Source organism: Myiozetetes cayanensis, unplaced genomic scaffold, assembly GCF_022539395.1.
Source record: "Myiozetetes cayanensis isolate MyiCay16 unplaced genomic scaffold, myiCay2020 scf9, whole genome shotgun sequence".
NCBI lineage: Eukaryota > Metazoa > Chordata > Aves > Passeriformes > Tyrannidae > Myiozetetes > Myiozetetes cayanensis.
In genome coordinates, this window is record NW_026088185.1 from 13889384 (window position 1) to 13906388 (window position 17005).

The following is a 17005-nucleotide window of genomic DNA, read 5'->3' on the forward strand; positions in this document are numbered from 1 at the left end:
TTAAAACTTTTTGCCTTTGGCTTCAGTGGGGGCAAGGAAAAGTCCCTAGGCATTGCAGGTTTTTATTCTGCTGTTTAAAGGAAGTAATTTGCTTCTAAGTATCAAGTTTTTAAAGCTACATTTTAACTCCAATTCTACTTCCTGAATGAAGCCCGGAGTATTCACCAGCCAAGATTCCTTTTCACATTGAGAGGTTTTCTTGAAAAATGATTGCCATATCAGACTGAAGCAGTGCCTAGACAGCTCTTGCCAAGATGAGTCAAACCCAAAGTTGTTGTATATAATACTGACCTATCAAAATAATATTTTAATAAAAGAAAAATATTGAAGAGATTAGATTATGGTTCCTAATTTACCCTTGTCTTCTACTGTAAAGTAAACTGCAAAAGTTAAGTTTTGTGAGACATGTCTTTGTTGCAGGTATACACCTGAATCAGCAATTTAGCAGGGAGGAAAATCCCTGTGTTTTATTAAATATTATAAACATCCCTTTGGCCTGTTGTATCTCTGCCCTTCAAAAAGCATGATAGCATTAGGTTTTCTTTGTGATGGCAGGACAAGGTTCCAACTTCCAGAGCTGTCCTAGCCAATTTGGGATGTTTTGCCATTCATTAAACAACTCTGCAACACACTCTGTGTATCTCTGAACACTGAATGAAGGAATCTGTTTCATATTTGAATATCTGCTATTTCACTGAGTGCACACAAGTGAGAAAGGCATCACCAACACTAATTTTACAATATTAGCATCTTAACCTTCTAACTGCACTTTAATGGGATTTGGACAATTATTTTCAAAAACGTTTAGACTTTGCTGCTGCAAAACCTCATTAATGTTGCAAAACTACTACAAAATATTTCTATAAAATTAGTCCACCTTTATTTCACATTTTAATTGCCAAATTATGGTACTGAATTACAATATTTCACTGCCCATGGCAGGGGGGATTGGAACTGTATGATCTTTAAGGTCTTTTCCAACTCTAACTATTCTATGACTCTATGATTCTATGATGGAACTAGGACAACACTTAGTCAAGAGTGCCTTCAAACAGATGTAGCTTGGCAGGCAGAAGGAACATTTATGGAAATTGGTGTTTGAAAGAAGGCCTAGTGATTCTGCAACTTGCAAAGTATTTCTGTGCCAAATATTCCTTGCAATTTGAGAATGCATCAGTATCATGAGAATGTTCTATTTAACTTGTGGATTTTGTTTTGATTTGGTTTGTGTTTGTTTTTTTCTATTTTCTATTTTGCCCAGTTAACTCTCCAGGACCCCACTCACTAACAATTTGAAATTTGCTTCTCAAGCTGATAATTTTCAGAGCATGTCCATTGTGCACCTCTTTTAACTCTGCTGTATTTCTGGCAAATACCTGGATTGGAGTCAATTTGATGCAATTCTATATCAAATTCCAGTGGATTTTTGGCTTTTTTTTTTTTTTTTTTTTTTTTGCAGGTTGGTGTGCAATTTGAAGTTATTTGGCTCATATTGACTCTAAAACTTTCAGATTTGCTATCTTCTTTATTCATTTCTGTAAGAAATACTGAAGCAAATGTTTAAAAAACTGGGTAGAAAATCCATTTCACAATTCATGTTCAGGTGTTTTGTATCTTTTATAGGCAACTGGAAAACAACCATACTTCAGCAATTGCAAAAAAATTTTGCTGGTCAAAGTTTATGCTTCTCCACAAGCCCTTAGAAAGATTCCAGTGTAGAATATCACATATTCAGAGTCACAGTTAAAGAAATAAAATTATCATTATACTTTTCAAAAGTTACTGTCTATCTTAAGAAACAAGATCCAACCACCTCAGATCGAAGTGTTAGAAAGTAAGGTATCACAGATGGCACACAATTTATTAACCTTCCCAGGAGATTAAATCCCAGATGATATGACTGAAATGTATAACTCAAGCTTACATTTATGAAGTTTTAATCTTTATAAAGATTTAAGAATCCAAGTCCCAGGGAATACATCTCGTAAAGAACTTTTGAGTCATCGATCATCTTCCCACCATCCCTTTTCTCCTCCCACGTACCTGTATTGCTCAAAGTAAAGGAAAAAATGTCTTTACTGTCAATATGTGAATTTTGAGACTCCATTTCTTACTCAGAATTTCTTACTCCTTTTAATCCATTGTTGTAAAAAACTGGTTTCAAACAGAGCTCCTGGTAAGTTGAAATGTATCTATTTACTTATAAGCAATTTATAACACTGGAAAACAGCTCTCAATAGAAGAGATGTTTTACCTTAGGCATTACACCTTCAAGGAATAGTTTCTTTCAGGAGGGAACAGGTTTCAGCTCTTTACAGTCTTGCAGACCTCTAGATACCTGTCTAGATATCTTTCCCTCTCTATTTGAGAAAACACTTGTTAACTGTCTCTCTAAGAGTTTTTTCCTGCTTCCTTAGAAATCCTTTAGCTAAACCCCTCTGATTCTCTGATTTGAATACTGATCTCGTTTTTGACTGTACAGCTTGTGTCTCTAGTGTATTTGCTCTCATATAGTACTATATGAAGTCTCTGTGTTGCCCATAGATATTGTTTGTAGGGAATGTTCTTCTACTTATAAATGCATTGTGTAGCAACTATTTTGTTTGCTAGAAAAGCTGACCTTTAAAAAGACATCTCAAAGAAAAAGTTTATGTTTAGTTACTAATAATTTCTGTGTTTCTATTCTATTTGGTATGTTGAAAATATTGTGAAAGCCAGGACTGGTCATGGCCTGGTTTCTTCTGACACACAATACTATGAAGGTCATCGTTTCCATTTTTAGAACTGCTTACAGTACATTCTCTTTACTGTGTTGTGACCTTTTAAAATCTGTACTGTTTCACCAACAGGCTGTGGTTGTTCTTCAGCAGTCTTATTTTGTTGCTGAATGATCTATTTTATTATTCTCAAATTACTTATGAATCTTGACTGTTCCCTTTCTTCTTCTTTGAAAGAAGTACTACTATTGGCAACTTTTATTACATCTGGCAGCTTATACATCTCATATCCATTCATACACATGTATGTGCATATTTGGGTGCATACAATTGAGATCATCCTTTGATCCTTTGGAACAGAAGCTTACTTTTATGCCAAAGCCATCTGAAATATGTGTGGAAATGCTTGACTGGCATTTGACTTAATCAGTCCTGTGACTGTGGGGGTTAATAATCATATGATTTTTCTGCCCCCATCTTTAGATGGAATAAATTTTCTCCTCGAGGATGATTTATCATTCAAGAAATAGAAATCGAAAGAAGATAATAGAGGTTATTTTACAAACTGAATGATACAGAGCAGCCTCAGTTAGCAAGAGTTATAAAAGGAAACAAAACTCCAGGGTCTGAATTATTTTGTATACATGATCTGTATTACCTTTTGTTCTGTACAACTGCATACTAGCCTTATTCACCTTTTTTTTTTTTTTTTAAATCACTACAAACTATGATAAAATTTAGAACAGAAAAGTCTCCCATGGGCCTAATTTTAGTGCTATGTACACTGGAAAAATGTAGTTAATACTGATGTTGTACGTTGAATTTTTATGAACTGTGTATATAGTTTACTAAAAGATAAATTATAACCTTAACTTCATATCAAGCTTTTAGATTAATATGGCATAAATTGGCAAGTTTCATGTGTGGGATAACAGATTAGATACTCATTGCAGTTGCAAAATATACCATGTAACTCTCTTGACAACTTCTTATATTTTCAGCTGCCAATATTTACTTTGTTAGTGACCAAATGGATGTTAACTTGGTCTCAGACAAATCATAACAAGTACAAGGACTTATTTTACTGTATGATACTGAAGTGTTATGGATATATAGTTGCCTAGAATAAGACAAGTGGAAAGTTTATTTAAGTTAAAGGTAGTGCAAAACATTTTCAGTACTGTACTGTTTAATCAGAGTTAGGCTATTACAGCAAATGTGACTAGGATTTGTTTTTCACTTGCCAGCACTGGCTCACAGAACTGGAAATTTTAGCAATGATCTTTGCAGCTGCCGTCCATGATTATGAACATACTGGGACCACAAACAATTTTCATATTCAGACAAGGTAAGCAAAGTGGTCTCCTTAGAGTTATATCTGGAGTTCACTGTTCATTGGTCTGAACTGTTTCATATCTCTTACTAATAAAGCCAGGAAGTAGCCAGGTCATGCCTGATTTTACAAATTGCTTCCTTGACCTCTGTACAGTTAATGGGACCATTCACATGGACAGGGAGTGTGGAAAAGTAAGGAGGTAACTCCAAAACATTTGAAATCATTCTATTTTGGAGCACATATGTCAAGACAAATTTCAAAAATGTTCAGAACGTGGACTTGAAAACCCCTCAACCCTCTATTTATTCACTTTAATTCTGATACTTCTGAGTCAAAAGCTTCTTCTACTGTGTCCCCATAAAAATACCACCTTGCTTCCAGCGATGTGCCTGGGCATACTTCAGGGGCTACATTTTGTTTCATTTTGTGTATTAAACTTACAAAGTCCTGGTGCAGAGGGAGAAAGCGTTAGAAATACCTACCATGAGCCCTCTCCTAGTATATTTTGACAGCATCTGCAGTAGGCATGAAGAAGAAATCTGAAGAGGAATCCAGTTTAAAAGTGAGGCTAGCTGTATTTTCATGCAGATGCAGCATGTCATCCTAGCTGCTGGTCCTGTACAACAGCATATATCTCTTCCCCTTAAAATGTTTTCAGCTTACTGAGGGAAAATCCCAGACCAATACATTACTAAGTGATAAATGGTACACCTGATACTTAACCTAATTCAAAACATCTTATTGTTCTCTTACACTAGGCTATACTTTGATTTTAGTATCCTCAGTTGAGGAGTTTGCTTTAGCTGGTCTTGAAAAAAAAAATTCAGCATCACACTGGTATATTCTAACAAAACAGCTCTGTGCTAGAAGTATGAATACCTTGAATGGAAGCATCCTCACACTCACCTATGTGGATAAAGTGCCCAAAGGTAACATTTAAATTAAATTTGTAACGTGCTCCAAGATGTTCCCTTCAATAATGAATGAATTCTAGATTTGCAGCTGAAATAAGAACACAATTCTTTTCTCCCTCAGCACAGTCTGGCTAAAAATAAACCAGTTTGTAGTTCCAAGTTTATATTACTCTTCTATTTTTGTCCTTAATATTTTGCTCTGAAGTATTGCAAGAGTGGAAAATTAATTAAGCTGTTAGCTTTTGAATTTTACTTGCAAATAGGTATTTTTTTTGTAATGTAGCTTATTCTTCTCTCTTAGGGTAAGTTGGCCCTGATGTGGTATCCCAGGGCTGTGATTCCAAGCTTCTTTTGCCTGAGAAAAGCTGATGGAATTGCTGCCATAATCATAGCAAATCTTAGCACCACTTAAACCTATCCATAAGTAGCTATGTCTATCAAAGTGTGCTTCTTAAACATATGTGATTGGCATAACACAGATTTTCCCACAATTTCAGTTGGATTATGGAAGTAAACATATCGAGTTTTAGCAGGTTATGGTTTGTTCCCTCTAAATAAAGTTTCCAATCCTATTTTAATTCTTCAGATACCTTGGCACCATACATGACAATATATATTTCTCAACAGAACAAGAGGTTCAATATAACATATTTGTGTCAGAGGGAGCTGCACTGATAAATCATCACACCTTTCTTCTAGTACAGATTTTTCAGTTGGCCAAGTTAAAATATTCAGTAATGGTTTTATCAGAATGGAAGTGTAGCAAAGAGGAGAGACCTGAGGTTGCTTAGTAGGTCAGGTAAGGTCTTGGGGAAATAAATTTTCTAAGAATTAATAATGTTTGAGGCTAAGTGTGATAAATCCACACCACATCAAAATTTGTGAAAATTTTAATGTAATTCTGGAATTGTACATTAGTCTTTAATTAAGAGGGAAAGGTTACTGTCAAGTGTGCTATCATTATGGTATGGATCTTTCTTTAGGAAGCACTTGAATGCAATCAAATTTCATGTCAAGGTTTAGCTGTGTTTCTGACAAAAGATGGTATCTGTTTAAAACCTATGAAATTGAAACTTGTTAATATTTTATTATTTACAGCTCCTTCTGATAATGAACAGCAAGGGCCAAAGCACATCTCTCAGAACAGGGGTAGTAGCTTCTTAACACCCATGCTGTTCATGAAGACGCTGCATTTTAAATGGTTGTATTGCTAAAGTGTACTCTTGGGTAGCCTAACTGGAGCATTTCTGTTATTCTGTGGTCCTATCTACAGTCAAGAAGCTCAAAGATCTCACAAATTTTCATCACACTTAGATCATATAAATAAAACGTCACACATTTGAATAGTATGACTTTTCCACAAACAGCATATACAATGGTATAATCACAATTTTTTATGCATCTAAGATGTAAAATGTATCAGTATTCTATACAGCAGGAAAACATACACGTAGTTTGATATATATGTGTGTATATATATATAGTCAATAGTTTTCATAGAGAATACATAGGTCTACCTTTTGCAGTGCCATCATTAGGACACTGTTACAAAATCTTCCTCTTTTTTTCAACACTAGGTCAGATGTCGCTATATTGTACAATGATCGTTCTGTTCTTGAAAATCATCATGTAAGTGCTGCTTATAGACTCATGCAAGAAGAAGAGATGAACATCCTGGGTAATTTAAACAAAGATGACTGGAGGTAAGACTTGCTGTGACATTCAAACGTAATTCCAGTATTTATAAATAATAAAAACCACCAGGCCTTCCCTCTGGAGCCTATTTTAAGAGTTCAAATTACAGGAAGTGACATTGTCACTGAAAAGAGTAATGGATATTTAGAGCCTATGGAAGGCTCTGCAGCTCTCAGCAGTGCTGAGAAATATTGTTTGGGAGACTCCAAACAAAATCAATTTTTCCAAGTGAGACTGTGCATTTATGAGGCACAGTGCTGGACTGTGTGGACAGTGTCTCAGGTAAGATAGATCTTCAGGAAAACCACAATGCTGCTCTTTAGCTGGGTTCCCTTTGCCTAACAGTGGGTTAAAACCATGGTGCAGAGTCATGCTACTGCCAGCCTGAGCACCACTGCCCCTGGGATGTCACCGTAGTCACGTCTTGCTTAAGCATTAAAAAATTAATTACGTGGGGAGTCCAGAAATAATAATGTAAAGGCCCAGAAGTGCTACAGAAAGCTTTTCTTTTTCTTCTTAATTTTAGTGTAATTCCTGAAGAAAATTTGGCCAGTTGAAAGAGTAAGGATCATAACTGATATATCACAAATATGAAGACCTGTAGAGCTAAAATGAACAAGTGTTAGACTAAGTTTTCCCATTATTAAAAAGGACATGTTTTCTTTGTATATCTTTGTTTGATACATTTAAAATATGAGTCTTCTGTGTGTTTCTATAAACACAGCTATTATTCAGGGATCCCAAAAAACCCCTTTCAAACAGGTGGACTGTGAAGCCAGAGAGATGTTCTGTCTCCAGGAAAGTCTCCCAGTGCAAATGATGCTACCATGAATAACAAAGCTATACTCTGCTTAATTTATATTTTCATGAAACTGTACATCTATGAAGGGATGTCAGAACAGTTTTTTCATATTGTGTCCTACCAGAGAATGCTTTAGGTAGAAAGGAGCAGGTCTTCTTCAGATGGATTTCAGTTCAGGATTGTGCCAAGGATGGCTTGGAAACACTTATGTGCATTCCCAGTCCTGACTTCTTAGTCACTGGAGGCCACCATAAACTAGAATAGTTTCGGAAATCCCTGAAGCAGCATACACTGACTCCAGCTGAAATCTGTCTGCCAGCTAGTAGAGTTTATCTCAGTCATTCCCATTTGTTATGTCACTGAGAAAAAGAGTAATGGGTTGGAAACAAAATATTTGCCAGTGGAAAGAGGAGCCTGCATTTTCCAGGTGTGTGATGTTTATACATACTGCTCAGGTGGACTGCAGACAGAATAAAGGGGAAAGTGTGATAGGCTCTTCTCACTTTCTGAAGCACACTCTTCTCTGCACAGTTTGTTTGGTCTGGGTTTCCCATAGTTCTTTTCCCAGTTTGGTAATGGACCATTCTGTCTAACTTCTGTTGCATTTCATTTCTCTGTAGTTTTTGAACCTGTGAAAAACTACCACCTTCTTTTGGATGTTGCTTGATCCCACACTGACTCTGTTTACACTTGCTTTTCTCCCACAGTCTTTTCCCACTGTAACCCAATCGTGTTTTTCTAGAGGATCTTATTTTAATTTTGCCAATTGGCTACACAGATCCTATTATATGCAGAAAGTTTGAAGTTGGTGAGATCTGGCAACCAGAGAAACTAGAATTTACCTTCTCTTTTTGGCCTATTCAGTATAACTTAGAAGAGATCTATGAATTGACTAATAAGGTCAAACAACTAAACCAGAACACTCAGTTCTGTGTTTTGTCACTTAGCTAAGCAATTACAGTCTGTACTTTCAAGCTAACAGTAAATGCCAAAGTGCCAATCTGTGCCAACCTGCACAACCTGTTCATGTCTGAGACTTCAATTTAGAGGGGCAGTCATGGAAATTACAGTTTCCTGGTATTCATTTCTAATATCCAGAAATTCCTGTAACCCTTTCATGAGGTACAGTTGTTCATTAGTGCAGTGATGGATCTGTTAGCCACTTAACAGAAGCTCTTCAATTTTGTAATTACTACTATAGTGAGCTTTTTCAATCTATACTGAAGTTCATGCTGTTAAACTAACAGTTTTGAAGTTTGCACTGCATCAAATTGTCAGTAAATTGAAATGATAATTTGTTCAACTTTTTAATATACTTCCTGGCACTTATTAATTTCTTTTCTACTGTCATATCTATTTTCTTAGGTGCAGCGATTTAATTTTTAAAAAATGTAACACTGCTGACTATTTAAACTGAGGTTCTGCTAATTATTTCAGCAAGATGAAGCAAAATGACAGAGAATGAGTTTATAGTATTACATTTCTTTCTGCATGTTAGTGTTAAGAAGATAAATGTACTAATAAACTGACAACTTCAATTAAGTTTAAAGCATAGGGTTTGGGTCTAAGCAGGGAAAACTGCCAGCATTCTGAGGATGATGTCCTTCGTGGATAATGCATGTGACATTCATAGCAATTTCTCAGTCTTTTCTCAACTCTGAAAATATGCTCTAGTCATTGATATTGTCTTGTTTCTCTCACTTTGTGCCCTTAACTAACTAAAGAGGGATACTTGTTTGTCCCCCTTTCTCCTTTGATTTACCAGGCTTCTAGTGTCTTAAAACCACATGTGTTAGGCCAACAGTTATAGGTGGTGAGGTAGTATTAATGTTTGAAACCATTCCAGTCAGAAGGCATACAATGACAAAAAAAAAGACTAATAAAACAATATAAATTATATGTAATGCCCAAACAATAGCATTTCTTTCACAAATTCCCTTGGGATTCTTCTGTGTAAGGATTCCTATAACTTGAAGATGAACCTTATGTCTTCAGTTCCCAACTTGCTTTTGCTCATCTTAGTCTGTTCCTGCATTTTTTTAAATAGTTTCCAACTGACTAAATGTCTTTGTCATGGACATTTGTCCAGGTAAAGCTGGTTTCTGTTTGCAGGTTAATTACTTTTCCAAGAAATTCATGTGCCATTCCTAGTCTCTTTATTACAGCATTGTTCATGTAATTTTTTCACATAGTCTTATATCTATGTCTTTTTACAGAATCCTATCCATAGGACTTATGGCTAGAGGAGGGTTAAGAAAGTGTGACAGCACAGGACATGGCAGTTTGCTTAAGTAAAGTGGAGATGGTATACTCAAAATCAGTAACCTTTGGATTTGGGGCCCGAAAAACCTTTCTGTGTTATTTGTGAATACTGTTACCACTTCCCTTCATAGTAAGACAACATCTGCATATCTTTTTACCAAGATAGCCAGAGCAATGCTGACTGTATTACCCTGATGTTTGTAGCTCTGGACTGCCTGATGATCGTGGCCAGAGAATTCTGTCAGAGTTACCTGTAAGACCAGCTGAGGTCTCCTTAAATATGGAAGTTGAGACAGTCTTTTTTCCCTGGGAAGCAATTTGGTAATGGTATCAGTCCAAGAGTAATCTTCTGTGCAGCACCAGTAGACAAAGCATTTTTAGTTCTAGTAGAGCTTTATTTAACATTTCCCAGTCAGATCTCAATTTTCTATCTCTCTAATTATGATGGATGTGGATGCAGGCAGGAAGCAACTGCAGGTGGAGAGTCTCTCCTTTGCTATTAAGCAGCTTTCTAGCGGCCTAAAATCTTCACAAGTGTGTGAGAGGGCAGTGCTACATTGTTTGATCCTTGTTCAGGTGATGGAGGTAAGAATCAGGGGGTTTCTGCTGCCATGACAATATGAGTAAACTGAAAACAGTGTTTTACTTCTCTGTGTGTCTTGTGTAGTAGGAGTGAGGTATTTTGTGAATAGAGGTGAACTTATTTCTGATCACTCTTAAAAGTTCAGACATTTAAAGTTCCTAGGCAAATCTCCCATAAAAAGGGGAAGTGGTAATTATTTCAGTCTTATAAACAACAGGGTTTAATAATGCAGAGCCCTCAGTTTTCATGTAGTGTTAACTAGTTTTTATTTGTTTGGTTTGGGTTTTTTGTTTGGTTTTTTTTGGTTGGTTTGGTTTTATGAGGGTCTTTTGTTATGTGTTTTAGTTGGGTTTTTTTAAATGGGTTTGACTGTGTTTGAAAGGTACAGTTTCAAAGCAACATGAAGGAGGAGCAGTTGGGATGCAAAATAATAAGTGTCTTATTATGAGGTCAGATAAGGTAGGGCATTTTCTAAACACAAGTTACTGTGGCTGCATATTGTCGAATAGAAGCGAGAGGATTGAGTCTTTATCCAGTTACACCAAAGCAAATCAGAGATAAATACATAATGAGGAATATCTGCTTAAATATGTAATTAATTTGGTTTGAAAGCAGTCTGGATAGTCTTTGTAACAAAGTACTCTAACAGCCCTAAAGAAAACTGCAAATTACCTCTTTAAAACATAGTCCTTTGAAAAAAACTGCATGTTAGGTATATCAAAGATATGAATACAATATAAAAGATCAGTGAAAATTACTAAATTGTTGTAGTTGACACTTGGACATCCTTAAGATTGGAGGTGTATTCATGAAGATATATGCTACATAATCAAAGTTTTAATGTGTTGAGTTATTCCCCACATATGTACAAGCAGCACTTGCACATAAGGCCATCTAGGTCATAAAAAAGTATGCAAATAAAGACCCAGTGTAGTCCTACATGGTCTATGCACGATCCTTCTACATCAAGGAAACTGAATTTTCAAAGTCAGTAATTATTATTGACAAAATTAATTTCATTTAATTTCATATGCAATCAGAATTAATACACTTTCTTACATTATTCATGATTCATGTTTACTGGTTTCACAGTCATTTAATAGAAAGCTGATGGACAAGAAAATTCTGACCATAATACCAAGACAGAGAAGCTGAACTTCTTGGAACCATTAAATAGACATTACAGCATTTTTAAGAGGAAAGGTAGTTTGTCATAGTGATCTTACAGTGATATCATGTTGATAGTGTTTCAGATAGAACACCTTTTGATCTTCTGAGTGTTTCCACAGCTTTATTCCTAGGTTTAGTGTTATGCACACTCTTCCTTAATATGAGGGCAGTAATAAAATACACAAATATATCATCTTGTGTGGTGGTAAGCCCAGAGACCAACTGGTTTTTTAGACTACTGCTGGACAAAATAAGGAAAGACTCATAATGGGTGAGAGAACTGCATGTAATATTACTTTATGCACTAGAAAATAGGATTTACAAAACAGTGTGACTGAAATAATGATTGCAGAGCACATTTTCTGAGGTACATTGCTTTCACAGAATCCCTTTAGGATACAATGTTCAAGTTGTTAATAATTTATTTAAATGCTTTTAAAACGTAATAAAACCCATGATGTTGTTTTGAAAGTTATAAATTAACAAGTGCTGCTTAAACAAATGTACCATACATAGAATAAATGAATTTTAATCAGTCATTTTGCTTTTAATTATTCTTAGGGAGTTGCGTAGCTTGGTCATTGAGATGGTCTTGTCTACAGATATGTCGGGTCACTTTCAACAAATTAAAACGATGCGACACACTCTACAGCAGACACAGGGGTAGGTTATCTTCCATTCTCTTCATTATCTGTAGTCTTTCAATGAGCTCATATACAAGAAAAGAATTTAAATAGTTGCTTTTGTTTTGAGATAATTGGAGCATGTCCTTGAATTGACAGGGTAGACAAAGCCAAAGCCATGTCTTTGATTCTACATGCAGCAGACATAAGCCATCCAGCAAAATCCTGGGAACTGCACTACCGGTGGACCATGGCCCTGATGGAAGAATTTTTTCGACAGGTTCCATTTTTAAAATCCTTTAATAAATCTAGTTCAAGAACCAATGGTTATGCAACTAAATATTTCCATAAGTCTACCAGCAAATTGCTGTTGGTTGTGATTGACAAGCATAGTCAGTAGCATATATTCTTTACTTTTCATACATACCAATGACATTAATTCAACTTTTGTGTGTGTGAATAAGATGAAATGCTTATAGCTTTATATCTATTTCAGCTGATACCAGAATTCTGAGTGTTGTAGTGGGTTTTTTTTCTTCCAAGTATAATATAACTTGTCAAGCTGTTTTCATTCTGTAACAGATTTATATATTCTTTGTGTTAAAAAAAAGCACCAGCAGGGTAGAATAAGGGAAAATAGGAAGAATTCATGTTCAGAGAAGGCAAAAAGTTGTCTCCATTTCACATTTCTTTTCCTTGCTAGTATCTTTTTTCTTGCTAGTGTTTGACGTGCATATGCCACATAGATGTGAAGGTGTTGCTTTCATAACAGCCTGGTCCAAAGCCAGAGGTTAAACAGAAACCATCCTGTTAACACTGTGGCCATATATCCTAAAACAGAAATGGAAACACACCTTTGTGAAAGTCTTCTCATTTCTGTGAGGCACTGGATTCAGAGAGAAAACCCAGCATATGTTGGTGTCATGCTGTCATTTTTTAACTCACTTCAGCAGGTAAAAACAAACATATCTCCCTGTAATCAATATTTGTGACCATGCACATTGTCAACATAACAGTTACTGAAATATAATTGATAATCAAAATCCAATTTAGGTATTACACAGTTTCTGTAGTTATGCACAAGTTTTTAAAGTGGTTAATACGGATAAGGGACCAACGTGTGTCTTGCTCAGCTTGATTGTCTTAATTGTGCTATACAATGACATTTTCAAATCAGATGGATCACAATGGAAAAAAGAATTAGAGAATAAAAAAGACAATATTCTAAACCGTGAGTTTATTGGGCCCATCTGCTCTGTAAGGTTCTTGCTCAGTTCATGGAGATTCTTCACACAAGTTCTCAGTAGGGAGGATCAGGGCATCCTTGACTCCGGGCTTTGCTCTGGGGAGGCAGAATGGAGAGCTGGTGCCTTAATCTAAATAATAAATAATTTCCACAAAAGTGAGTTTTGTGGAAATAATGAGTAGAGTCATGAGTTTTTGTTTGCTTTTGTAAATGGAAATTATGAGGATTTTGAACTTGAGAGCAAAAAGGAGGAGCAGATTGCCCCAGAAGAAAAGGTCATAAAATGACCAACTGTAAAAACATTTTATACAAGGAGGGACAGACTAGACAGAGCCCATGGGACAGTGAGGCAATGTGTGCAGTCAAGTGGAGGTAGCACCAGTAGTAAACTACCACACTGGTCATTGAACACATAGGATCAGTTAATATTTTATCCATTCATTGAAAGTAACTGGATCCCAAATAAGCTGCTAAAAGACTTGAGAAGGCATTTAACAACAACCATATCAGCAGTAAAATATGAAAGTCTTCTAGTCTGCAGAGGAGCACACAAGAAACTGAATCACTCTTTATATGTTCTGCTAAGAACAGTGTGTGAGGAGAAGTTCCAACACTTTTAAAGTGTCATGAAGCAACTGTACATATATAAATGCACTGAGCAGTGCAGAAGCAGTAGGTCCGCATTGTTAGATGCACTGGCTTATTGTGCATCCTCTGGTCTGTTGATCTGAGCCTCTGTGATAGAAACCTGTGGGATTTCCAAACGTGTGTCAGCCAAGGTGAAATAGTCCAAATGTATATAAACCCCACTGATTCCTTCTCTTCTCTTCTTTAAGGCTAGTATTCAACTACTTCTACTGCCTCACAGGAGAAACAGCAGAGTCTGAAACAGCGGATACAAATCCAGTGCTTTCATAGGCAGCTTTCAAAGCAGTGACCATCAGCCAAAAATGAACATTCACCTTGACAAAAACTTTGTTAAATACAGCTAATGGTTAAAATATGTACCAGTGTTAACTTCAGGAAAAAAAGCCTAACCACACTCTAAGTTTAAGCAACAACTACAGAAAGTGTGTTCTAATGCCAAGGAAAATCTGAGTTCCTGTTTAAAATAGAAATACAGCCACCCATTTCAGACACTTAAAAGTAAAGAAATATATAGTTCAAGTCAAAAAATATCACAGCTCCTACAGCATTCTGCTCTCAGTCTAATTAGATCCAAAAACACTAAAAGAGAGTTAAAAGAGTTCAGCACCTGGACAATAATTTTTTTTACTGTTTTAATCTGTATCTTGATTTTAAATCTCATTAAATTTTAACAATCAATTTAAATGTCAGTGCTGTGTCTATGATTACAATTTACAATAAACTTGGATTTAAATGACATTTAAGTATTAATTACTATTGTCATAACTGCAAAGTAAGTCATAATTGGGGTAAAGAGCTCTTTGAAAACAAAAAAAATCAAACTCATTCATTACTAGTGTGGAAATTTCTCTTTTTTAATACCTAGTGAAGGGAAGATTACAAAATTAATATTACTTTAGAAATTCTGTATCCAACAATGGCTGAAATTGTTAGACCTACCCCAGTTTATATTACATTACAATCTTCCTCCTTTATTTACATAGCCATGCCACTAGCACTTCTCCTAGTAGCAAGGGTTCATGTGTTCTTCCACACTCTGATATCAGATTATTTACTTGTATGTAAAATTTCATAGCCATAGTAATAAAACTCTCCACTTTCACATGAAATGCAATCTGCAAGCTACATCTGTTCCTGTAGCTGAATTGATTTTATTGGTATCATGGTTCTAAAACCTTCCTCAGATATAGTTCAATGATATATGATAAAAAAACGAAGGAAGGCTAATAGTGCCCCCTTCATCCATCAGTTTCTGATGAGATCTTTGGGAAAATGACCTGTTCATATACTGCTCCCCACTGAATGATCATGAAACAACACTCTCCCTAACAAATGTAAAGTGTAAGTTCATTTTACTTGTAAGACCAAGTTTTCCTATACCTCTAATGGCAGTGTTTCTGGAGGCCAGGTTTGTCCAGAAACACAAATTACAACCTCCTTTGGAAGATGTCTCTTCAGGGAGTTTTTCTGTGCCACTAGACTTTTTTAATGAGCTTTTGTAAAACAGTTGGTCTATTGTGCTGAAAATGGAGATACACTCTCCTGTCTGTTAAAACTATTGCAACAAAAAATACTCTTCTAGTGCATTAAATGTTGAAATGTTTTCAGAACTAGGTTGTACAAATCATCTTTGTAGTGAAACTGGGCTTATACTTCTTTTGTGGCTTCAGCAGCAGAGAGGCATGCCTGGTAGTGAGAATAAGTTCAAGTCAGTTCATACCCTTGACCTGAGTAAATCCATTAAAGGAATTTTACATGTTGAATGAAGCAATGTAATAGAAGGAAACATTTGGCATTTGGTATACTATTACAAACATGTCAAAGTATCTCCAGGCCCATTACATCTGAGACAGCAGAATTAAACTGTGAACATTGAAGGACTTCATATCTGTTAAATTTCACTGGCAGATGCCTTGCTATTGAGGAGAACTTGATTGCAGTAAGTTCCTTTATATGAGAATTGTCAGAAGCAAGTTAGAATTTAGACTATTACTTTTAAGGAAATTTGAAGGTTTATCTGTGATTTGTTCTTACTTAGGAATAAAAGTTAACAAATTAACTGAATAAATAATAAGAATATTCAGATTCCTTTGACTCTCTGTCCCCCTATCAAATACATGTTTATAATATTAAACACTGTTGTTTGCAGGGAGACAAAGAAGCTGCTTTAGGTCTTCAGTTTTCCCCACTCTGTGACCGCAAGTCCACTTTGGTCGCTCAGTCCCAAATAGGTAATGACAAGTTCTGTTTTTCTTTTTCTTGTATGTATAGGAGCATCCAAATTCACATGAAAGTTTCATATACTCTTTTATCTCTTTTTGAATTTTAATTGTTCAAAATTCCATTATATAGAACGTATTTTTTTGCACCTATCTCTTCACCATCTCTTCATATGCTCTCACAGCAGAAATCTCCTGATCTCAAAAGAACGTGATGTAATTTCATTATATGTGATGCCAAGGAGGGATAAGAGAGGGATTAACCAAAGTACTGCACATGAGCCCAGCTTCTACCATACACACTTTAGAGTCTGGTAGATCATGACCTCAGACTGATTATCAGGAACTTGCAGGTCTGTCTCTACTATAACCTGAAAGCCTGGTACCAGTTTATAGATGCATCTCAAATAAAAGCTAATTCATATATCAGATCTCTGGACTACAATTATGCCTGTCAGTGTGTCAGGGTCAAACTACACGGGGTCAAGCCTCTGTGGGTTGACAAGGACCACTGCATTCTGTCACTTAAGATGTCCTTTATTCCATTTCCCTGGGATTTTAAAGGCAGTGTGCTTGAGCATCATACCTACTGCAGGAGAGAAGCTGAATTCTAGACTGAATCACTGTTGCTCACCTTTGTGCTGTGTTGCATGATTAAAGTATGAAGACATCTGGAAATCTGTTGCTAGCTCATGTTTTAACATTTTTTTCTATTAAGTGCTCAGGAGAGAATAATGCTTCATTCTCTCACTGTGTCATTCCATACTGTGATGAGCACTTTAAAATGTAA

The 17005-nt window shown here is 35.9% G+C and overlaps 1 protein-coding gene across 8 annotated transcripts in view; it reads left to right on the top strand.

The window, feature by feature from the left end:
- The window catches only part of PDE1A (phosphodiesterase 1A), a 152876-nt gene that overhangs the window by 112365 nt on the left and 23506 nt on the right, over positions 1-17005 (top strand). For all 8 annotated transcript variants that reach the window (XM_050339535.1, XM_050339534.1, XM_050339533.1 and 5 more), the window contains 5 exons: positions 3965-4065; positions 6545-6670; positions 12041-12142; positions 12262-12382; positions 16146-16227. In XM_050339535.1, coding sequence (XP_050195492.1) covers positions 3965-4065; positions 6545-6670; positions 12041-12142; positions 12262-12382; positions 16146-16227 — 532 coding nt within the window. The remainder of the gene's footprint in view (positions 1-3964; positions 4066-6544; positions 6671-12040; positions 12143-12261; positions 12383-16145; positions 16228-17005) is intronic.